Here is a 24,704-nt window from a genome sequence, read left to right as displayed (position 1 = left end):
ACCCACCTGAGCGCTCCTGTCTCTTGCTGATCTGAGCATCAAACAGGGACCTACCTTGTCCCAGACTGAAACTAGGCATAGCTGGCATCAAACCTTGCTGCTCCTGTTTATAAACAAACATGCTAAGATGCTCTGGGGGTTTAGATGTAGTTGCTGACACACATCAGGTGAGGAATCCCCAAGATGAGATCAGGCGTCTTTTCCAATTTGGGTCATGCCTTTCCAGCCATCTCACTGTGTTGTAGACAGCCCGAGGGTCCTATCCCTCTGCATCCCTGGGGGTGGAGAGGGAGTGTGAAAGGCTATTGCCCTGTTTGCCAGCAACCTCATCTGGTTTGCAGTCCTGTCCTGTTAGCTGGAAGTGGTGCAGGTAGAGGGGAATCTGTCCTTGTGTTTTGATAAGACCTTCTTGTTTAGTTCTTTCCAGAAGAGCTGGAGCGTGTCCTTTTGCTGTGCTTGGCTGTCTCTGCCCTCTGGCTCAAGCATGTTTCTGGGGACTCCTAAACTGTTGTTTCAGAAATACCGTTGTTTTCAGTCCTAGATGCTTGTTATTTCTTTTGTGTGGCCCCAGATGCTTGAACAAGAGGGTGACGAAATTGTTGGAAGTGAATACTGATACTTACCAAAAAAAGCAGAGTTTTTGAGACAATGCTCCTGTTGGGAGGAATGGTCTCTCTGGTGATCCTTATCTTGTATCTTATCTCTGGAGTCCTGGATAAATCCCACTGGGTAATTTTCACTCTACCCCCTTAAATCCTTCTGTCAATAAGATGCATGGAAGGAGTTTTTCTTGCCCCAAGCTATTGTGCAGCCCTGCTGTGATGGGTTAGAGAAATGCCATATATTATTACTGAGTTGGGAGACCTTCCATTTAAGGGAAGGCTGTAGTGTTTTGTCTGTTTGCAACTTGAAATTCATATAGAGCAACTTAGGGGTAGGAAGAAAATCCACCACCACAAAAAAAACCTGCCACAAAAATTGTAACAGTTGCACTCCATGTTAGAGGTATTTTCCAACCTAAATGATTCTGTGTTTCTATGAAGTCTCTTACCTATTATATTTTTCCTTATCTACCTGTAAGTCTGAAAACAAGGGGCTAATGAAGATCAAAATTTGAGGTTGTGTTCCCTCTGGTTTTGCAAAATCAATAGGAATTTCCAGTCATTGCCTAAGACCCACTGTGGTTCGTGCTATATATGCACCCAAAAAGGCAGTTCCTGCCCTAGAAAGATTAGAGCTGGCTGGGACTGAACTGAACCTTGATTGAGAGAGAACATGAACTTACAGCACAATAACCGGTTTCAAGTAACTTTGTGTGTGGCTGCATTTGGGCAAGGCTGGAATGAGTGAAGAAACCCTAAATAATGTTGTCATTGATACATCTGTTTTGCCTTTGTGGTTTACAGTTAGTGATAAGCACTTAAAGCTTTTCTCCTGGGCTGGCAAGGATGGGAGTACCCTTGAGGAGGTGTCCTTGAGTCCATTAAACTATATTGTTTGTGTTTGGCTGTGGCCCTGATTATCCCAGAAGGGAATTGAGAGAGAGTTGAGGAGCACTGGTGGTAATCTGGCATCCCCCTCACTGAAAACTCCAGTTGAACAGGCTGGCAGGGTATTCCTGCAGAGAGAATTTGGCTGCCTGTTGCTTGCAGTTACAGCATGTTGTTAGGAAATAAAAGCTCTGAGAACATAATTCGTGGAAACATTTTGCAATGTGATTTTTTTTTTTTCCTCCCGTTCTAGTTTATCTCCAGTTTTAAGTGGGTGTAATTAAAGTGTAAGCTTTTGAGATTCCTTGCAGCCTGTAGTTTCATCTTTGCTTTTCTGCTTTGGGCAAGGACTTTGCTAATCACAGTGTGACTCACTGTTAAATGAGGTTGCTCAAAGTGAAGGGACCCTGGTCCTAACACACAGATCCCTCTCCTACCTTGTTGGGCTGAGAGTGTCTCTCCTTTCTTCCATCTCATTTCAGAGTAATCAGCGAGTTGACCTGTATAAGTGGAAGGAAGGCAACGGGGAAGTTTGCACATCACTGCAAGGACACACACGTGTGATCAGGTGAGGAACAAGTGATGCCGTGGGCTGCAGGATGGAGAATGATGCATTGTTTCATAGAAAGCTGAATGTTTCAGTCCTGGCCCTGCACAGGCTCTGTTCTGAGCCTGGTTTTACTCACTTTTCTTTACTGGGCTGCCTTCCCATTTGGTGATGACATCATGTGTGAAGTGGCTCACCCCCTCGTGGCTCCCCCACTGTATCAACTTAGCCCTTGATGGCTTGAGTGTCATTGCCTTAGGCTGCTGTCCTTGCAATGAGCAGCAGCATCATCTGGGAAACAGATAGCAGTATGTTTATTAAATTGAATCCCAGCTGTGTTTCTGTGTGATAGCAGCTTAATTAAAGCAGGTAATCCCAAAGACCAAGTTTAGAGAGTGTTACAGTGGTGCAGGGGATTTCTGCCTCTAGTTTCAAGGTTGTATTTCAATGATGAGCTGGAAATGCAGCTGAAAGACTGTTTTTACTCCAGCTCCTGACTATGGAAAGTATTTGCAGCCCTTCAAATGGCAGTTGTTTGGACTGACTGGAGGCTGTTTGTGTCCGAGGTGCACTTGGTGTTCCCAACAGGGAGGCATCCCAGAGTGAGGGGTTGGTGCCAAGGATGTGTGGTAACTGGGAGCTCACTGAGACAGTGTCCCTTTGCCTGTGGAGGAAAGAGCACACACAGGATAGCTGTAAAGTTCAGGGCTGGAAGGATGCTGCACTGGAATTTACTTAGAAGCATTTCATTGCTTCTTGGAATTTACTTAGAGAAATTATTAAGATCTTGCTTTTTACTTAAAAAGTTTCAGTAGATGTCATGGAGTTGCTGTGAATTTGTCAGAGGATGTGCTGGGGGCTTGTGAGAGGCTGATGCAAACCGGGTGTGCTTTGCTTTACTGATCTCCTGTGATTTTGCATTTGCAGCGACCTGGACTGGGCAGTGTTTGAGCCAGACCTACTGGTCACCAGTTCTGTGGACACATACATCTACATCTGGGACATCAAGTACGAATCTGTTCTGTTTCTGCACTGCAGGGAAATTGTTGGACTCCTTTCCATAATTATCAGCTTGCAGGGCAAGGCACACCTGATGGGTGCTGCTCTTCAGCTGTGCTTGCAGGGGCTTCAGCTATTTGCCATCTTCTCCTAAGATGATTTCTGTTCCCCTACTTTCAAGCCATTTCAGAGTCAATGAAGGGCAGTGGAGTGGTATAGTTAAACTACAGACATGCTCCTGTTTTGAAAAAATACTGTCTAGCTTCACTCCCTGCCCACTTCAGATCTTTCCTTGGGGGCTTTTCTTGGAGCCCAAGGGTGTTTCTCAACCTGTTGAGTTTTTTAGCTGAGTGAATGGGCGCTGTCTCATGATCTCATAGCCATTTTCCACTAAATTCAGTGATTGCTGCTGATTCTCCCTCAGTGATGGGAAGGCTGACAATGGTATTCAAGGTTTTCCTGTTTGTGCTTTCCTGTGATTCTTGGTGCTTTCCATCATGAGTAATTTCAGGGTAACACATATTTCCAACTATATATCCAAACCCCACCAATATTTAGACCCCATATTTTACACCTGAGAAGGAGCAAGGAGCTGGCACTGGGACTGCTGGGTTCTCTTGCTGGCTGCACAACTCTTTATGACCCCCGGCAAGTCACTTTGTTCCTCTCTGCCTCCCTTGCTCAGTTATAATAGGAAGATAATTATATAACCTCACTGCACCAGGCTACCCTGAGGCTTGTTTAGCTCCTATGAAACACTTAAATCCTTGGTTAAATGGTGCTTGAGAATGACAATATATTATTAATGTGTAATTAAAAGACATAGGGAGACAGCAACTGCTGGTTGTGTTTTCCTGTGATACCATCTTAGCACCAAGTAAAAAACAGAGGTCTCTGAAGGTTGTTATCAGAAGTCCTCCTTTAACTCTATTGTGCCCTTCCATTGTTGTGTGTCTGCCTGTACCACTTGTCCAGAAAAGCTTCCTTAGGCAGGCTCTGATGAGCCTCTACATTGCACTTGTGCTGGGAAAGGCTCTGAACTTGCAGGGGCGCTGAGGTGCTGGTGCTGCTGCCCTCCAGCAAATAACCATCCTACTGAAGTGACCGTCTCTAATGACACCCTAGGGAGGTAGCCCTGCAGTAAGGGCAATTGGAAATTCCCCACCTAATTTTTCATACAAAGTAACTTTTTGGTTAGGCAGACATTCTTAGAGGGAGAGGTGCAGTCCATTCCAGAAAATGTTCAGCTTTTCAGCAAACAGAAAAAGCCGAAGACAATATTCCTTATTTTCCCTGTCACTTTTTGTGAAAGAGCAGGTGAATTCCTGAGGAGCAAGGTCAGGAACTGAATTATTGCCTTCATCCATGTCCTGGCTGCTAGGAGTTGTTATGGTGCTGCACTGGCTTCTGCCACCACGAAATTTGGTCTGCAGACAGAATTTGGTCTGCAGACAGCTGGGCTTATTTCCTACTAATTTTGTTATTATATGCTAGACATGAAGTTTTTCTCTGGAGTCACTGCTCTCTCTGCCTTGAATCAGGATCTGCAAAGGATTGACAAACACATCAGTGGCTTTTGTCAAGTGTTTCCACAACTCTGTTTGTTCCTTTTAATCCTCCTGGGAAAGGCTGTTTTGTTGCTTCCTGCAGCAATAATTTGTGAACCCAGTTTCCTGGCCTACCCAGTTGCAACATTCCACACTTTCCACGTGTTTCTTCTCCCTCTATTCCACTCCAGCTCTATCCTATGTCCTAAACTTCCTGCTGTATGTGGTGGCAAGGCAGGATCATAAATTGGTTGGATTTGGAAGGGACCTAAAGATCATCTAGTTCCATCCTGGCAAGGGCAGGGACACCTTCCGCTAGATCAGGTTGCTCAATGCCCCATCCAACGTGGCTTTGAATGCTTCCAGGATGGCTGTTCTCCTCCAGCTGCTCACCTTTATTCTGTTTAATGCTGGTGTATTTTGGTAAGCAGCAGACACCTTAGGTCCCAAGGCAGCAATACAATTAGTCCTGGAACATGAAGGAGCTCCCTGGGGAGGCTGGACTGTGCTGTGGGTACTCACATGAGCCACGCTGTGTTTCAGGGACACCAGGAAGCCCACGGTCTCACTCTCTGCAGTCGGTAAGTTTGACATGTGTGATGTAGGCATTAAACAACCTTACTGTTGCATGTCCCTCCTGTTATTCCTCCCCCTCTTCCTGCTCCAAGGCTGGGCATGGCAAAGTACAGAAGTGCCACCATGTGTGATTGTCCCATGTAGGAGCAACCTGAGAGGCTCCAGTTCACAACTCCTTTTGGGGGAGCAGAATTCAGAAGAGATGGGGAGCCCCTTGGAGGTTCCCAAGCATGGAGGGAGTTGGACTGGCTCTGCTGACACTGGTGAACAGCCACATGGAGCTTCCTCCCTGCTTAACCACCCTGCTGCACTGCTTGTCCTGGGTTGCCTGTCTGTGTTTTCCTCGTGTCCTTTTATGTTTGATTGAATCAGCTGAGAAACCAAATTGCACCCCAGGCAGTGCCAGCCTGTGCCCTCTTTTACGGAGGGACCGCGTACATCAGCCGGCTGTACCCACTTCCCTGGGGCACCTGCAGCCTGCAGGGAGCTGGTTGGTGACACAAGGTGCTGTCTTTGGGCTGTGCTTGCTCTGGAACAGCATTTGTCATGGCTGCTGGCAGGGTGAGTGTCCTGCAATACCTTCCCCTGGCAGGTACTGTGTGTCAGTCCTCACCTGCTGCGAGCCTGGACTGGGCACAGATGATGAACAAAACGTCCTTCTCACGAGTTACTGTCCCCAGCATTAGAGAATCCTTGCATGTGTATCTCTCATGCTCTGCTGCTTAGATCTTAGGCTACACATCTGCACTCCCAGTCCCCTCCCAGCCAGCAAACCTCTCTGGCACAGGAATGCCAAGGCCTTACTGAGTCAGAGAGAAGCAGCGTTCAGCTCTGGTGTCTGGGGTGAGGTTTTATGGCTGAGGCAGCCCAGCAGCCAGCTCCCCAGAAAGCTTGCTTGCTTCCTTCCTTCATTCCTTCCTTCCTCCCGTGCCCCATGCTGTGCAGTGCTGGTCCAGATGTTTGTGTACCCTTCAGTGAGTGGATCAAATCAATCAACTGGCAGTCTATTTGCAGCTTTTTATCCCCTGGACTAGCTTTTTGCCAGGTTGTCAGGATGAATCTGCTCACAGTGCAGCAGGAGGTGGGCAGTGGAGGTGGGGAATAGCAGCAGACCAAGATCTGTTTTGCTTTCTCATGGATCTCACCTGTCTGATAGCTCAAAAGGTTTTGAAAATACTGGCAGAATAAGGATGAACAGAACATGCATTTCTCTTAAAATACCTGAACAATCCGCATTAACTGAAGCTTGTGCTTTTTTTCTTGTTAGAAATAACTACCCATCTTCTGATTTGACTGAGTCCCTCAGGATATCACATATATCTGGACCACCATCCAGTTTCTTTACAGTGTCATTGATGTCTTTGACTTCTGTGGTGTATTTTGACAGCTGGACCCTCTGGTCTAACCAGTGAGTCCACCTCCATCTGGCCAGACCCAAGGTCCACCTGCACTGGAGCCTTGTCCTACACCTCTATTTTAGTCACATATTGATAGTGCTAGTTGCCTGTTTAGCAGCAGACAAGGTTTTTGGGGAGATAAATCTGGCCTTAAGCAGCTGGAGTAACTTGAATGAAAGGAGAGGTGGTTTGGGAGGGAGGTGATGCAGTTCTTGTCTGGAGGAAATTGTTCCATCTGAGCTCATGGACATGATTATTTTAATGGAGTACAACCCCTGGCTAGAAGTTGTGGTCAAGATCTCTGGGCATGCAACTGGCACAGTCTTGCTTTGCTGTCCTGAGGACACAAACACTGCAGTGAGGAATCAGGAGTTAGGAATTGTCATGCCATCCTTCCTGCTGGCTTCTGGGATATCCCTCCTCTGAGCTGCCTTTCCTGGGCTAAGAGCAGCTCTGTGCCCATGTCTACTGTGCCATTTTCTTTTTAATTGCATGTTTTGACCTGCGCTGTTTGTGCTGCAGCTGGAGCTTCCCAGGTGAAATGGAACAAGAAGAATGCCAACTGTTTAGCAACAAGCCACGATGGGGATGTCCGAATATGGGACAAAAGGGTAAGCTGAGGGTTTTTTGGGCAGTCTGTGTATATTCCCACCTACCTGATGCAGACATCCCTCTGGTCACAGGTAAATACTGAGAAAACGTACTACTTTATCCCAAATCTCTCTTGTGGGTGAGTTTAAACTAGAGAGAATTGGGAGTCCATGAACCTGGAGAGAGTATATAGATAGCCTGCTTTTCCAGAAACTGTCTCCATTAACATTTTCACTTTGATCTCGTAGTAGTTAACTGTTTTACTGAGGATAAAGTATCATTTGGGCTGCACTTGGTGACTGGAACTTGCCACAACTTTTCTTCAGCAACTTTTGCTGAGCTATTTGTCATTCCCCAGCAGGAGGTTGTTCTACCTCTCTTTCCCTTGTTAAAAGTGTCTCTTCTTATGCCAAAGAACTAGACCAAATTTCGGAAGTCCTGTGCTGAGAAGAAAAATGTTTCTCCTTGCAGAAACCCAGCACTGCAGTGGAGTATTTGGCAGCTCATCTCTCAAAAATCCATGGTCTGGACTGGCATCCTGACAATGAGTACACACTGGCCACTTCCAGCCAGGACAACTCTGTCAGGGTAAGTGTTGCTTCTGGGGTTTCTGCTCGGGAGGTGGAAGGATGGTGGAGCTGATCCCCTTCTACTGCTGGTGAGGTCTTGGGGAGTGCTTGCCATTGGTGAGATCTGGATCCTTATTGTTTGGTTTCTGTGCACCCTGTGTGTGTGTTGAGCCAGGACTGCACTTTGAGAACAGGCAGAGAGGTCACTGAAGGATGGGTGCACATATGTTTGCCATGTATTTGTGGTGATTAGGGCTGTATTGGAGCTGAAAACAGCCGCCTCTGCCTGTTGCTTGCCAGAATGGAGCTGACCACACATGCCAGAAGAGCCTTCTCCCTGAAATGCAGTGTTGCCAGACTCAAGCTGATTACAGCAACTTAGAGGGAGACATACTTCAGCCCCTGGGGTTTCCAAAGTCATGTTGAACAGGATTATCAATAAGAGACTGCCTGCAAGCACTGCTGTGCAGTGCCTTTTACCTGGGGGGCAAGAGTGGGCTTTGTATGTCAGCCAAATGGAGTTCATTCACATTGAGCTAAGCTCCGAGGTGATGTGTATTCTAGCAAAGCAAAAGGTTACATTCTTCATTAGAAAATTAGCAGTCACAGCAGGGTGGGCCTGCCTCCAGCCTGGACTGGCACATTGGCTGGCAGCCTGCAGGGTACCTTGTAGCTCTGAAAGCCCAAGCAGGCTGCCTGTCCCTGCTCTAATTACTCAAGCTCTGATCACTGTGAATATGACCCCAAGTCACTCGTTGTCTAAGGGATGCTGCCAGATGCTGATAGCTTGGTATTTGTCCTTTGGGGCCATCTCTGCTGTTAATGAATGGGATTACTAATGATGCAGTGGGCACCCTGGCATGCTTTTTTGGTCTGTTCTATCTGCAAGCCACATGGAAAACTACAGCCTGAAAGTACAGCCAGCTGACTCCTGCCTTTGCTTGCCTTTCTCTTGTTTTTTTTTGTGTGTGTTTTTTTTAAGTTCTGGGATTACCGTCAGCCTCGGAAATACCTCAATATCCTTCCCTGCCAGGTTCCTGTCTGGAAGGCAAGATACACGGTGAGTGAGAACCTCCCACCAGCTCCACCTGTGCTCTGAGAGAAATGCACAAAGGGACGTGAAATAAAGAACTGCTGAAGGATTTCTCACCAGTTCTACTGGTGGACACTATTAAGTTGATTTTAAAAATCCCTCTTGGTGCTTAAAAGGCCTAGAAAAGCAGCATCCACAAGGGGGGGGGGGGCACTTTGGAGAAGGAGTGAGCAAGCACCCAGCCATGGGAAGTTAAGACTCTTACCATCAGTCATAGCTGTTCTCTTTCCCAGGCATCTGAGTGCAGCCTGAAGCCAGTGCTGTGTCTTGAATTTCTGATCCTCCCCCCCTTCCCCATCCCCACAGTGAGGGGTGTAGGACGGGATTCCTCTGGTTCCTCTGAGCATTGTGGCCCTGAGGAGCTGCTGGGGCTCAGTCCCCAGGTAGCAGTTCTTGCAGCTCCAGGCAGATTGCAGTGAGGATCCCCTGTGAAAAGTCAGTGGTGAAATCCCTCCAGCCTCCCAGCTGAAAGTGAGGAAGCAGCAGAAAAAAATGATTCATCTTAAGTGAGCTGCATTGAGTATTTTGGTGGACTACATCTTATCCCTTGAAAGACAATGTTTTTGTACAGCAATTGCCTTGGACCTTCCCAGGTTTTGGCCTGGTTTTGTTTTTGTGCTGAGCTCATTTAAAACCCGTGTGTTCATGTTGGTGGGAAAAGGGGAAAATTAGAGTATGATAACAGCAGCATGGGAGCATAACTCTCCAAGGGTGACTGGAAGGGTGTTTATCTCTCAAGCCTTTCAGCAATGGGCTGGTGACAGTGATGGTCCCCCAACTTCGTCGGGAGAACAGTCTCCTTCTGTGGAATGTCTTTGACCTGAACACGCCTGTCCACACTTTTGTGGGACACGATGATGTCGTGCTGGAGTTTCAGTGGAGGAAGCAGAAAGAAGGTGAGTTCAGGGCTGGATGTGCTCCCTTCCCTGCATGGTGGCTGTCAGCTAACCAAGGGTGTGGAGACCTGGCTACAGGGCTGTCACTGTTTGGCTCTTGCCTTTCCTTGGCACTTTCCTGCCCTACCCCCACTCAAGGTATAGCTGTTCTGTGCTGGTTTTATGGCAGTGCCCACAAAAGCATTGCCTTCTTGTTCCCATGCTAACAAAGCAAATCTACCAAATACTGAGTGGGTCAGCAGTGACTCTTATTGCTTCCACTCTCCTGTGAGTCTATTTTTAAATGAGCGTTTCAGGATAAATTGTCCAAACTATTAGATGGGTGCAGGAGTGCAGGCACCCTCCCCCTGCTCAGAGCTGCAGGCTAACCAGTTAACCCCTCACATCATGGCCTGGATCAGCAGCCTCCAGCATATCCCAGACCACAGACCCAGCAGAGCCACCTTATGTGTGTGCTGACCAAGGGAGGGGAGGGATAGAGAGGCTGTTGTTAGAGTTCAGTCCTGACTGAATTTTCCAGCAGCTAAGTATAGGAGATTCCACGCCAGAGGCTGGATAACCACACAGAGCACAGCTTTGTTTCCAGCACCTCAGCTGCCGTTGACAGAACATGCACGTCTGGCTTTGGAGTCACTTGTGCTGCAGCTTTGCAGTGCTGTGTAAAAGTGCTGGTCCAGCCCTCTGCCAGCAGCTGCTGGGGCCATTCAGCTCTCACCACCTTCTATATATCTTGCTTTTCCTCTTTCAAAAAGAGGAGAGCAATAGAGAACCATGTTAGGATCTGGAGGCACAGTCAAAGGCAGTTTGTGAATGAGAATTCAAGCAGGCTTGAGCCACAGTTGGTTGTCTTGGCTGAGTTAATAGATATATACCCAAGGCTGGACGTCATGCTTGTCTCAAGCAACGTGAATCAATCACACAAGCATTCCAAGTCTGCTTCTGTGTGGAGACAACCAAGACAGCACTAATTTCCTTCCACAGAGTCTCTTGTGCTGTATTTAGACACCCCCTGTGCCTCAGCAGATGAGTGTAGGAAGCAGCTGTGCAGCAGCAAATTCTTTAAGTGTAGCAGCTGTTTGACAAGGGAAACTTAAAACTGTGTCACAAGACCTAAACATGGACGTAAATAAGTCTGTGTACCTCTATCTGTTGATAGATAGTATGTGGCTAGATTTATGTCCTTACAGCTTGAACTTGTCTTGGCATCACCCAGCTCTTTCAGAAGGAAAAAAATGAAGGGCAGAGCCTGCTTCTCTTAGCTTAGAAATGTTTTAAAACATCTGCATCTGGAAACAGATTTGATGAGCTAAAAGATATTTTTTACTTCACAGTTATAGTTGAGAAACATTTATTTTTATGATACTATTTTTCTATTTCAATAAATATTGTTGTAGATCTTGTTCATTCCTAGTTGGAAAACTTGTGTCACATTCGTTATACTTATTTTATGCCTTTGGCCTGTAAACTACAGCCCATTTAGGGGTGTGGTAACTGTGGTGCAGGGGGCACAAAGGCCAGTTCAAAGCAGAAGAGGCCTTGCTCTGCCTTTTGGTTTGTGCCTTATCCACTGGATGTCCCTGCTGGCTCGTTTGAATCTGTTTATATTGAACACAGCGCTGAGATAGTCTCTGTTTTCCAGTGGGTTCTCCAATGGTTTCTGTCCTTTTCAGGTTCCAAAGACTACCAGCTGGTGACGTGGTCCCGCGATCAGACCCTGCGGATGTGGCGGATCGACTCCCAGCTGCAGAGGGTACGTGAGCACTTCTGCTCTGCAGCAGCAGACAGTTTTCTTACAGGCTGGATTCACCTCCCTTTTCTCACACTCCCAGTCGCTCCTCTGATTCCTAGAGCTGCAGACACAGCAGCCAGCTGCTGCTTCACTTACCTCTTCAGCTCCAGCCCAAAAACAGCCCCAAGGAGACCTGTGATGGGGCTTCTCTGAGCCTGTGCCTCAAACGCTTCTGTGGAAGGGCAAGGCTGCTTTGTTGCCTGACAGTTGTTTGGGGAGGGTGAAGGTTGGTTGCTGCCTGCAGTGCCTCTGAAGATGCCACCTCCATGGCTGCAGGACTGTATGATTATTTCTTGGTGGTTTAGGTATTAGGGAAATGTAGGGATTGTGCCCTCCACTTCCTCCCCGTGTTTCCTTTGCCTCTAAGCCTGGGGCAGGTGGTGTGAGTCCTGTGGTTCTGCTCTGTGCAGCAGTGAGAGGTTGCTGATGCAGTTAGTGGAACAACTGTGCTGGGTCAGACCAGAGGTTCATATGGCCACAGTGGCCCATACGGCCTTGTCACATCTTCTTGGAAGGGGATAGGTAGGCACGGAGTGATATTTCGCTCAAATGCCCTGCCAGCCTCCTGCAGTTTGCAACTCAGAGGCTCCTTTAGTTTGCTGCCTTTGTATTTGACAGAGCTTGATGAGGTTCACTTCCAGAGATTTTCTGTCTTTTCTTGGACCTTTGTAAATTTTTGTCACCTTAAACATCCTATCAACAAGGAGTTCCATGGCTTTTCTGCACCTTGTGTGGAAAAACAGTTACTTTCTTTTGTTTATTTTGCAACCTGCTAATTTCATTACATTGAAGATTAAATGAGCCATCTCTGCTCATCATGATTCTGTAGACCTCCATCATATCCCTCCTCAGCTGCCTCCCTTTTCAAGTCAAAGGGTCGTGATTTACTTCATGCTTTGTGCTAGAACTTTGATTGTCCTTTTACCTTTCATGACCCTTTTTCAGTTCTACCATATACTTTTTGGGTTGGGGATCTGAGCTTTGTTCTTTCCACAGAATTCTCACTACTCACTTTGATTTTTAAAGTGTTGGACATAATTCCATGAAAACATCAGCTTAGTCTGGCCTGTACATCTTGTTCCCTCAGTCGGCTTGAACTTGCCATTTTTATCCCATGTTCATTGCTTTATATTTACCTGAACCAAAGTTCATCTTGCATTTTAATACAGTTACTCCTGTAAGGTCCTTCTGTGATTGTTTGCTGTCTGCCACACTTGTTGCTGCCCTGAAAAACTTGGTGGCATCAGCAAACCTGGTCATGTCGCTATTCACCTCCTATTCCAGGTTTTTAATGAATATGTTGAGAAGCATGTGTCCCAGCACAGATCCTGCAGGAGTCCTGCAGGTCTGTAACAAACTTTATGAAAAATGACCCTTTTCTCCTACCTGATATATTTGTGAACATTTGATTTCTTTCCTGTCTTTAAATCAATTGTTTGTTCATGTCAGAGCTTTTACTTTCCCTCTGCTGGCTCCCACTCTTTTGTCCTTGTCTTTGTCTGGATCAAACTACACACATGATGGCATGTTGCTGGTGACCAGTGCTGCAATTTGCTACATCACACTGTTATCCTTTCTCTTCCCTATGTTTCTTCTCTTCATCTTCCCTGTTTTCCTGTGCTGAACTTAAAATACAGGGTTTTATGGTCTCATTTTGATAGAGAACCTAGAACACTGGGGCCCCTAGTATGTACCTGGGTCTCTACTGGAGTGTAAATATCAAACACAGGAAGTATGCTACTATTATATTTGATCTAAAAAATTAAACAAATTTTGACAAATTATTTCAAGGACTTACAGTCATATCAACTTTAGTTTTGATTAAAGTAAAACCTCTGTTACTTAGACTGGCCCTGTCAATTAAGTGGCTTTGTAAGTGAGCAGGAGATTTGTCCAGGCTGTCTGAGGTGACAGAGCTGAGGGTGCTGGAAAGTGGAATATCACCTGTCTTCATCACAGAAACAGTGCTGAGGTCTTAGTCATGACTGTTGCGTGGACCTACCTTGCAAATCCATCTGTCTGGAGGAATGAGTTCTTTAGTGGTGGCTCTTTCCCCAGCCTGGATTCTGTTGTGCAGCATGTGGGTGTGTTTGTTCTTTTCAGCTCTGTGCTAATGATATCCTGGATGGAGTTGAGGACCTGATTGATGGGATTTCTCACCTGCCAGAGCCAGACAAGACCCTTCACCCCCAGGATGCGGAGCCCCAGCATAACTCTGGACACGGGGATGAGGAAGGTGAGAGAAGTGATGCCTTGTGGAACCTCAAACATCAGTGTCTTTGTGTCGGGAAGAAGACACATCTTGGCATAAGAAAACCTTGTAGGCAAAGCACAATCTGGTGTTTCAAAGGTTAATGGATTCCCCATTAGGGAGAAAGAAAAACACTAGAGGTTCCTCAGGATGGTCCTCCCAAGCTTTTTCTCTTTTAACACAATGATTCTATCTGTAAAACAAAGCTCTTCTCTTTGTCATTTAATTCCTTCTGATTATCATTTAATTGCATTCGCTTTAGGTTGTAGTTGTGGCTTGTTGCCAGAAATAAGGCAGTCAGTCAGGCAGTAAGGTAAGTTCTGGCTCAAGAGGGTAGATTAGTTGAAGCCAAGAGATGAGCCCACAGAAGAGGGGCATGTGTGGGTAAAGCACTCTGACACAAGCTGCTCACATCACCTCTGCTGGGGCTCACTGTGTGAGCTGATCTAACAAGGAGATGTTTTGCTGGTGTCTTCACCAGAAGCAGATATGGAGAGAGCTCATGAATTTTTGGTAATCTGTTAATGAGAGGTGGCTGAAGGCTGGCAGAGCAGAGGGAGAGGAATATTGTCTCCAGCTTCAGAGTGCCACAAAGGTGGATGGGAATGGGTCAGAGACCTTAACAGAAGGCATTGGTTTGGCTTTATAGAAGAGGAGGCCCAAAAGGAAGGAACACGAAGGAGGGGTTGTGTGGTTAAGGCTCTGGCCAGGTTAAACATTCAGGGTTAGTGTTTGAAGAGTGTAGATACCAGAACAGAAGAGTTTGGAGCAGCTGAGACCCATGGTGGTCACATGCATGTGAAAAAGGTATCTAAAGAGATTTTTACAGCTGTACTGAGGAGGAAGAACTGGGTGCGTCCACACCTTTGTGTCAGTTTGGTTTTAAGGTCACAGCTCCTTTCTGTATTGTAGCAGTGCTACAATGGATCCCCATGTGAGGGGTTTACAGGGGAGGGATTTGATTTTCCGTTTGACTTGCTGACAAACTGCAGAGAAGGGGAGGAAGTGGTCAAATATCTGTCCTTTGAATAAAGGAGCCAATTGTGAGGCCCCTTAGTGAAAACATCTCTTCCTAACTGGAAATTTCCTGCCCAGCAATCCCTAGTGAAGTTCCTCTCTGCCACCTGTCCTGTGTGGCACCAGAACAAGTTTCTGAAAGACACCACCAACTCTGTCTATGGGAGGGTTTTATAATATGACAGAAAAGGCCTGGCTACCTGTGCTCACCATGAGCAGTGTTTCTGGGGTAGCACAGCCTCTTTCTCTCCAGCTGGGAGCGTTAAGTGTCCTCATTCTGGCTGCCTGACCTCTCTTTTTTCCACAGGAGAGAGAGTTAACTCTTTCACTGCCCCTGGTGAGATCACATCCATATATACTGTGTGGTTTCTGTGTGGGTCTGGGTTTGGTTCAGACTGGTAGGGTTTTCCTTGTGGCCAAAGGGAATGAATATGGCTTTTCTGTAGCAGGGTAGATTTTACTGCAAATACCATGACTGCAGGATTAATGCACAAGCAAATCCCTAGGTAGGAATTTCAGTGCTTTCTAGCCTAAAAGCTATTGTGGACTGTTGATGTTTCACTCTGGAGGTGGCTGCATTTCAGCTGCAGACAAAACCTCTATGTTACATTAATAAAGCACTTTGGGGGATCTTTGAAGGGAGCAGAGCTCTGCAGGTAAATCAGAAAGCCCCCAGCTGTGCCTTCAGTGTGCAGCTCTCCTTGCTGCTGCTGCGTATAGAGGAGCTTTAGGAATCTGTACAAAAACGTGTCTTTTGGGGGATTAGAAACTAATTGGAAGGGAATGCGAGGAGAAGACAAAGGGAGGGTACTGCACATACTGGGAACCTCAGAGATGGCTTTTCAGTAAGCTGTGTGGTGTCTTGAGCTAGAAATAATTATCTTCCCTGAGAGCCACTGATCTTCCTTTAATCTCCTTTTCAACTCCCTTTTCTGAAGTATATCTAAGCACTGTAATAAAATTGCAAACAGGAATGAGTGGCTAAGCATCCTACCTATCCAAATTCAGTAACCCACTGGGCAGCAGTAATACCACATATTTGTCCCAGCAGCAAAGTCAGTAACTTTTAGGCAAATGCCTGTAAAAGGTCAACTTTTTGCATTTCTTGTAATTTTTTTTTTTGCTAGGAGTTGTCTGTGCGATGTGATATTTTAAGTGTGACAATGACAGCTGAAAAGATCAGGACTTCTCTTCTGCCCTTGGAACCATCATCAGGAAATATGTTTGGCTTTAAGAAGTGCTGCCACAGTGAAACGCTCTCAGAAGGAGCTGCCCCTGCCCTAATGGGGGTACATAGCAAAAAATGAGGCAAAAGCCACGCACAAACACAGGCAGAGACCAATTTTTCTGAAACTCAGTGAAGTTTGTTATCTTAGCTATAATTCCTTGTGTCCTGCAGTGCTTGCCTGGCTGTTTAAATGTATTCTGGCCTTCAGGGATTATTGTCCTCCTGAAAACCGTTGGAACTGGAGAGCTAGACCCAGCATTTTGATGAGTCTTTAAAGACTGTTAAAGCACTAAAGTGCTTTGCAACATTAAATGCAAACGGCTGCTACAAATGAATTAAGCCTCTATTAGGACCAGAAATACTCTCTGCTCTCTCCCAAAGCATTGTTATACTTTGGAAGCTTTCCCTGAAAGCTAAGAGTGGTGGTGGTGGGGTGGTGGTTAGTCCCAAAGACCAGAGCTCCTCCTGGAGACTGCTTTGGCTGCAGTTCTTTCCCACTGAACTGAGAAGCTCCAGTTCAGCTGATTGTGACTCTGGCAGCACTGTGTAGGGAGAAGGGGTCTCAAATGAGAAGAGAAGGACTGTTTAGGGCTGTACAGAGTACAGGCAACTTCCATAACCTTCCCAGGAAACCTGTGTGCAGACAGGTTTGTTCTTTTGAAGAGAAGGGTCAGAAGCTTGCCTGTAAACAACAGCTGAGACCCTCCAGCTAGCAGGGTTTTGCCAGGTAAAACTCATACCTCCATGTGTCAGAAGGGCAGAGGAAAACCTGCTGTCTTGGCTGCCTCCTGACACTGCCTGCCCAAAGTCTGTCTGTTATGGTTTGGCTCAACCTGTTTTCCATCTTTCCCGTCAGCCTTAAAAGAAGATTTCCTGAATGACCCTCTGGTGGGAAAGAAAACGGACCAGCTGGGGCTGCCTCAAACCCTGCAGCAGGAGTTTTCACTGATCAATGTGCAGATCCGAAATGTCAATGTGGAGGTAGAGAGTTTCCTTTTGCTGGCTTCTTAGGAGGGGATGTGGGCAGGCTGGCTCGTCGGAGCCTTTAGAGGGGAACCTTCTTTGCTGCAGTGACTGCTGTCTGTAAACAAGTTTTATTTTAAGCTGTAGAGATCCTCTTGGCCAGGGGTAGTAAGAAAGAGGATAATCCCAGACACTGGGAGTGAGGGAAGTGTTTCAGCACAGTAAGTATACTGGCTGATCTTGAGAAGACTGTGTGGTGTTTTCCTCTCTGCCTGGACTGCAGAGTGGAAAGTGATGTGTTCCATGCAGTTGGTCTCATTTCAGCTGTTTCTGAACCCCATCTGCTGAGCCTTCCCTATCCTGCACTCTCTCCCTCAGTTTTGGCTTCTCCCTTGCACTCCAAACCCTCCTCTGTGCATGGAATCTGGCTGGAGGTACAGCACTGGACTGGGCTGGAAGGCCACTGCCTGTCTCCTTTCCTTACCCCTGTGATTTCACAGCTCATGGCATGATCCTGGTGGAGTTTTCTGAGACAGTGGTACAGAATCTTAGATGATGCCTGTTACAGCTGCACTGGGCCTGGAGCTCTCCATGGCCAAGTGAAGTGGGCTGGAGTGCAGCAGCTGTTGGGAGCAGAGCCTGATTCCTGGTGCTGCCTGGGCTGGCCTTGGTTCTCCAGATGCTGGGATGCTGGATTGTCAGTCTGCTGGTGCAAGCAGAGTCTGTGCCCATCTGCCTGGGGTTTTTTGCTGTAACTGTGTTCCCTGCCCTTGAGAGCAGCTTGACTTCATCTTACGGGGCTGTGGAGGAATCTGTCCCTCAGCATGAATTTAAGCCACTTTAAGTTTAAAAGTCCCTGGAGATGTGACTACAGAGCAGTTGCTTTTCCTCACAGATGGATGCAGTGAGTCGCAGCTGTACGGTGTCGGTGCACTGCGGCAACCACAGAGTCAGGATGCTGGTGATGTTCCCTGTCCAGTATCCCAATAACGCTGCACCGTCCTTCCAGTTCATCAACCCAACCTCGATCACAGCCTCCATGAAGGCAAAGCTGCTGAAGGTGTGTGTGGAGTATGCACTGTCTTTATAAAAATACGAATACTGCGTGCTTGATGTCTAGATTTTACTGACACAAAACATCTGATCTTGCTGAAGACATTCCGCAGGTCACACTGAACTGATAGGCTGTGGAGCCCATAGGATGAGGTTTCTATTGGCATTGCACCCAAGTATTTGCCTTTCTCTACTGGTCCTTTTTAAACACATGTTCTTCACTGCTGCTGTGTTCCCGTGTATTGCCTGAGAATCCCTAACATCCTTCTCCTCATGCAGTTGCCCTCAGCCCCCTACTAAACAAAATGACCAGCTAAGGATCCAGCTGCAGAATGTTAGTATGTTTGAGCTGGGTTGTTGCTTCCCGCTCTCCTCCACAAACTGTTTTAAAAATGAGGAGACTTTTTTTGCGTGGACCCTGCCAATTCCAGACCTGGTGTTTGATCGTCCTGTGTAGCAAATCTATTGCTAATGAAATCCCTTCCCCATCAGCAAGTTGATGGAACAGTTTGGGTTTCTTCCTGAAAAAAAAAAATGACCCAGTTTGCCACAAACTAGTATGAAACATATGGGTCACAGCAGTATGGAAGCCCAAATCCTGGCTCAGAGTGTGCTGCATCTACGTGAACCTCAGTGCTCTGATCAAAGCTCACAGCCATTCCTCAGAGCACACAGCACACCAGTGGCTCCAGTGCATGTTAGGGGATGTCTTTGGCTTCTCTGGGTCCTGGCATCTTTGCTGCTTTGCAGACAAAAAGGATGTCAGCAAAGTGTAGATGTAACCATGATTCAAGCTGCATCTTGTATGTATTCCAGATACTGAAAGACACTTCCCTGCAGAAAGTGAAGCGGAACCAGAGCTGCCTGGAGCCCTGCCTGCGTCAGCTGGTCTCCTGGCTGGAGTCTGTTGTGGTATGGAGAACTGCGTGGGCTCTCTGCCCTAGTTTGGTGTCTTCTCCCATGCCCCACACTTCTGACTCTGCAGTGAGAGCCTGGCCTCATTAGATGTGTAAATAGACCCCTGTGACTGGCCATTACATTTGTGTGAGCACTTCTGGTTAACGTTGAAGAGAACTGGGTGGATGATCAGACGTGTTTTGTTTCCACAAATGAGGCCCTGAAGGTTTGCTGCTTTGGGCAACTGTGATATTCAGGCTGGGGGGAGTGACTGGGGCTTGGACAGTGGTGCATGGTAGCTTCCCAGCTCAGAGTGTATCTCACTGAGTGCCAGGGCATGGTTATCATCTGTGAGAGAAGATAAGAGGCCTCAGGGAGTTGATGGATTCATTCTTGTCTGAAAGGCAGTGGCAGATGTCTTTACCTTCTCAGTTAAGATCCTGCTAGTCCTATTCTAGGGGTTTTGTTTTATTCCCTTAAAAAAAAATTCCCAAACTGTGAAAATCTGGGGTTTTTTTGAAGCTTTGTGCTGAGGTTTTGTAAGGATGATACTGCAGATAAGTCCAAGTCACACTCTGCTCTTAGCTGAGAGATCTGTGATACCTACTCAGCATCCCAGTGTCAGCTATTTGGTCTGTGTGTGGGTGAAGTGTACTGGAGTGGGTGTTTTTAGCATTCAGGAAAAGATTGGAGAGTCTCCTCAGGTTTCTTTTCTGAGAGGTTTTGTTTATTCTTCACAAATAAAGGGCTTTTTTTTTTTTCTTTTTAAATGCGGAAAGGCTTAATTCTGTTTGGTTTCAGCAGTAATATTGTAAGAGTGGGAACTTTCCCTGCTGTATGGAAATCTGATGACTCAAGCCAGGCACCACTGCCTTTAAAGAATTCCTTTAGACCTAAGTTGTAGTATTCTTTATCCAAATAAATGCAGATTTCTGCCAAAATTCCTTTGGATAGGCTTGAGGTCCCCCAGTATTTCACACCACCTGCCTTCCTCACTTGAAGGCTCCCAACCTGCATTTGGTGCCCCACAGTTGTGTGATATTCCCATTTATGGAGATTTTGTCTCCCTTGCATCATTGAGGTATCAGGTTTAGCTCAGCTTGCTGTCTTGAGAGTCATCCAGAGTGTGAAGGTCAGATTTTCTGTATACTTTCCCACTGTTTCTCCCCAAGTTAAGCTCTGCATTTCAACATGGTTTGCCTTTACAACCATGCTCTGAGCTTGGTCTGCTCTGGCTTGAAGGATGAGCACCTCCTGTGAGGCTGGTTGGCAATGCTGTGTCCAGTTCTCTGGCTGGATTTCTTTCCTGTGGCAGCAGGGGCGTGACCTTGGGTAATTTGTGTTTCAGAACCAAGAGGACAGCACGTCCAGCAATCCCTATGCTTTGCCAAACTCCGTAACACCCCCCTTGCCCACGTTCGCCCGGGTCTCCAACGCCTACGGCTCCTACCAGGACTCGAACATCCCATTTCCACGGACCTCTGGAGCCAGGTTCTGTGGTGCAGGTTAGCCCATCACTGATATGTTACAACAGCTACCTGGGGAATGCTCCTTTTAATATCTTGGGGAACACCTGCCTCTGAACAAGGCTTGGGTCACTGCCATGCAGTGAGTGAGAAATGGTGTTCAAGTGGCGATGTTGTGGTAAATTTATGGATGAGACTGGTTAACAACTGTTTGCAGTTGGTGTTGTATGTGGGATTTTAGGATTTGGAAATGCAGGGCTAGCTGAAGAGATGGCCTTTGGCTTGTGGCGTACCAGAGGCATTGACAGACCTCTTATATAGAAATCTGGGAATAGCTGTTTTCCTTGCCTGGTTCTCTCCTGCCAGCATCACATTGCTGGATGTATTCTGGTGCTCAGTCTTTATGAAATTCCTGTGGTTTGGGGTTGAACTTAGCCCTGGATGAAACCATATTCTTGTTACTAACCATTCTTTTCTCATCCTGCACTCTCTCTGATGTCCAAAAGAGCTTTCCCAAGGTCACTGGGAAACTTCCCCTAAGTGGGAAATGGGGTGCAATCACATCCAAGTTTCCAGGAGAGTGTACAGGGCAAAGATCATTAAAAAACAGGTTAAGGTCTGAGTGAGAGCTGTTAAGTTTCACTGAGCTGTTTCAGATGCATGCATGCTTCCTCTGGACCTGACTGCATCCCAGTCTGAGTGTGTTTTGAAAGCTGCTTTCCACACAGGCCTCTCAATTCCCAAGCAGAAGTAAAACAGAATAGTATTGCATTGAATAGGCTCAGTGAAACCTGCTAAGTCCTGAAACTCTCACGGGAGTGGGTGGCTGAAAACACTTGAGGTGCTAACAAACGGGGAAAGACTTGTGAGAGAGTGCTTTGAAGTTGGCTTCAGATGACTGGGGCTCTCCTGTTGAAGAGGAGAGTTGTACAGGCTGCAATGGTTTCTCTCCATTGCCAAACATTGCCTCACTTGCCTCTGGAGCATCAGTGCTTGACAGGTTCTGATGAAGAGTTAAAACATGGGACATGTATTTGCTCATTTTCCTGTCTTTTCTGTAACAGCTGTAAGCCACTTGAAATGGTGCTTTTAAGAGAAACATTTCAAAAAATGTGCTTCAGGGAGGGAATTTGGATTGAGAAAATGTGGTAGTTTAAAAGTGCTCGGGGTAGTGGATAGGTGCCCAGCCCCTTGCCTCTGATACCTTAAATGGTATCCAGGTTTCCCTGTGTTCACCCTTGAGTAATCTACTCCTTGTTGCACGATCTTTATGCCATGTCCTGTCTCTTCAGGGTACCTGGTGTACTTCACGAGACCCATGACCATGCACCGCGCGGTGTCTCCGATGGAGCCCACGCCCAGGTGAGTGCCCCGCGTGGCATTTGGTGTGTGCTGCAGTGGGCAGGAAGGCAGGAGAATGTCAGAACCTACACTGGAAATACTGACCTCTAGTGTTAGTTGTGCCCTCGGCACGGAGAGCCTGGGCCCTTACATCGCTGTGCCTCAGCAGAGACTCCTTTCAGGACACCGGAACCAATGTTTGCAGCTTGGGTTAGTGGAGATGTGAGCGGGAACCTGCAGGACCTTTGTTGGGTGAAAGCCCCTGAAATTGTATTCCCTTTTTCCAGGTCCCTGTCAGCTCTATCAGCATACCACAGTGGCCTCATCACTCCGATGAAGATCCGCACAGAGACTCCGGGCAACCTGCGTCTGTACAGTGGGAGCCCGACACGCAGTGAGAAGGAGCAGGTCTCCATTAGCTCCTTCTACTACAAAGAGAGGGTAAGTACCAGACCAAAACACTTCTAACACTTCAGCTTTTGTGATCTGTTTTCCTTTAATTTAGCATTTCTAGTAACAGAAGCTTCATATTCCTCTCAAGAAGACATTTTTTTACAGGCAGCTCTGTAAAATGTCAAATGGATTTATCTCCTATTAGTCACTTCTTTACTGATCCTCTCTAGCATTTGACCTGCTTATTTTGGTGTTTCTCTATGCTGACCATCACAGTTTCCTTCAGCACATTACACTGTCTCCCTTTTCATTACATAGGGTTAAAATCTCACGCTTTAAGAACTCATAGTCTCCAGATAAGTGCATATAGGCAGCTCTTGCTGTTCTGGGTACTCCCTGACATATGTAACTGCAAAGGGTTTTGGCTCTCTCCAGCTTACTGCCAGCCTCTCCTGGATTATGGGATATAGTTGGTTATTTCTATTTCAGGTGTCTCTTTCAGGGATATGTGCCCCTTTGGACCTTTTTTTTTTTTTTTTAAACAAAAATCATTCCTGCATGATTCTCTGAAGATCTTCCAATCCACATACTCCTGGTTTAGGTGTAGGTTTTGCTGTCACTGCTGTTTACAAGCAAGGCTTTGGGGGGAGAGTGGGATTGTTTCCTTCTGTTGTAACTGTAGGGTGGCCATGGGGTAGTTGTGAAGCAGCTGTGAGGATGCCTGGAGCTCCTGATGTGCCTGGAGCAGATGCTATGGGATTAATAGGCTGCGCAGGTTTCTCAGAAACAAACTCTGGGCTTCAGCAGGGGATGAAGTGGCTTGCAAAATGCAGTAAACTTCCACTGAGAGCCTAAGAACTTGGGGCATTTGAGTAGTTTGCTCACTGTCCGTGTAGAGGGCACTAATCTGCTGCAGCAATAGAGAGCCTCCAGCTACCCCAAGGAAAGCTAAAAGCTGTCTGCACTCTCCTGCAGTGCAGCTTGGGAACTCCTGTCCTGGGAGCAAAGGGAAAATCAGAGCCTTGAACTCCCATCCTTCCTGGGCACTGAAAGAGGTCTTGTTTTTCTGGTGGAGCACGATGTGGCAGCTAACCCTGTCTCTGGGACTGTGTCCTGCTTACATGTTATTCATTACACCTACCACACCTCTGGCCCCAGTGCAAGCTTTGCCTCCATGCAGACCCCAGAAGACTCTGAGTCCCCATTCTGGTTTTTTTTCTCCACACCACCTTTTTTTTTTTTTTTTTTTTCTGAAAAGAGAAAATGGTGCTGCCTGGAACAAGAATTACAGCCTGTCCTCGTCTTTGCAGGAGAGTTTATTTAAAGAGCTACCTCTATCCTCTGCAGCATGCTTGTCTCCGACACACAGCTCTCTAAGATGACAGACAAGGCTAAAAATAACATGTGGAAGCAGCTTGGTGCAATTTCATGTGACCTGTCTCCCCAGCCCTTGTATAGATGGCGACAAGATTTTTGTCACGGGGTAAAAAAAAAAAAAATCAAGAGAGCAAAGCCATGTCTGCTGAAAGCCAGGGGAAATTCCTGTGTTCCACTTACCCCTGCCAAGGTATCTCCTTGCATGCTGGAAGAAATGTGAGGACTCTAGCAGGGAGCTAGTTCCAGTGTTCTTGCAGATGACATAGTTTTAAAAAAAACCAAAAAACCTGTATCTCCCTTCAGCAGAGGTTTTCTGATTCTTCAGGATTTGATGTCATGGCCTCTGTTAGATCAATGCTACATATTTTTATGTCACTTCATTGTGAGGATTTTAAAAAGCCCAGACTCTGAGTCTAGTTAACTCCTTGCTCTGAAGCTTGGATTTTATGTTTGCATTAAATAGAAGTTGAAATTTTGTGCATTAAACTCTGATAACTTCAGCCCCGACACTGAATTTGTCAGCGTTAATCAAGTATTTAAATCCCATGTAGCAGCAGCCACTGGCATCACTACCATTAGCAAACAAATGGAATCTGCCCATTGCTAGACAGCAAAGATGTCATGTTCCCATAAAGGCAGGGGAGCTACTGAATCCAGCAGAGAGCTCCTTAGTAAACCAAAATGAAACTCACTCTGGCACTGAGCCTCTCTGTGCTCATTTAAGTGTGTATATATATACACACACACACGCACATATATATATATCTTTCTCACTTTTTATTCACACATGCACGCTCCTCCTTTCTTCCTCCCTCTTTTTCACCCCTCAAAAAAACCCCCACTGAAGAGCAGCAGTCAGCAGAAAGGAGGAGCTGTATCCGTACTGTGCCGATGCCGTCAGTGTTTCAAACCTGGGTGTCTCTTAAAGAAGGTGCCATGGCTGTGTTTTTTCTCCCTGCAGTTAGAGGGTCATCCCAGTGGGGACATAGGGACAGCTCAGCCTTGCTGTACACAGTGATGGTGACAGTGGTGACCTTATGCTTCCCATCAGGGAATTGGTGGGTGGGCTGAGTGTAGTTTTCTGCTTCTCCACTGTACCAAATTCCCTTCAACTAACCCTTTTCTCCTTCTCTGTGAGGCCTGATGAGGAACCTGTAGCACAGGGCTCTCTCTTTCCATGGGGCCCTGCAGCCTTGGCTCCCTGGCTGCAGGGTTCCCCCAGCA

General features: G+C 46.7%; 1 protein-coding gene across 3 annotated transcripts in view; it reads left to right on the top strand.

Annotated features, from left to right (window-relative positions):
* The window catches only part of WDR59 (WD repeat domain 59), a 48,838-nt gene that overhangs the window by 6,807 nt on the left and 17,327 nt on the right, over positions 1–24,704 (top strand). For all 3 annotated transcript variants that reach the window (XM_027646736.1, XM_027646734.1, XM_027646735.1), the window contains exons 4-18: positions 1,973–2,058; positions 2,965–3,045; positions 5,127–5,164; positions 7,079–7,167; positions 7,619–7,735; positions 8,699–8,776; positions 9,549–9,705; positions 11,376–11,455; positions 13,598–13,730; positions 16,847–16,971; positions 17,849–18,013; positions 18,823–18,918; positions 20,252–20,408; positions 21,662–21,731; positions 21,998–22,151. In XM_027646736.1, coding sequence (XP_027502537.1) covers positions 1,973–2,058; positions 2,965–3,045; positions 5,127–5,164; positions 7,079–7,167; positions 7,619–7,735; positions 8,699–8,776; positions 9,549–9,705; positions 11,376–11,455; positions 13,598–13,730; positions 16,847–16,971; positions 17,849–18,013; positions 18,823–18,918; positions 20,252–20,408; positions 21,662–21,731; positions 21,998–22,151 — 1,626 coding nt within the window. The remainder of the gene's footprint in view (positions 1–1,972; positions 2,059–2,964; positions 3,046–5,126; positions 5,165–7,078; positions 7,168–7,618; positions 7,736–8,698; positions 8,777–9,548; positions 9,706–11,375; positions 11,456–13,597; positions 13,731–16,846; positions 16,972–17,848; positions 18,014–18,822; positions 18,919–20,251; positions 20,409–21,661; positions 21,732–21,997; positions 22,152–24,704) is intronic.

Source organism: Corapipo altera, unplaced genomic scaffold, assembly GCF_003945725.1.
Source record: "Corapipo altera isolate COAL_440 unplaced genomic scaffold, ASM394572v1 62, whole genome shotgun sequence".
NCBI lineage: Eukaryota > Metazoa > Chordata > Aves > Passeriformes > Pipridae > Corapipo > Corapipo altera.
The sequence above is the reverse complement of the archived record's forward strand: the minus strand, read 5'-3'. Positions and strand labels throughout refer to the sequence as shown.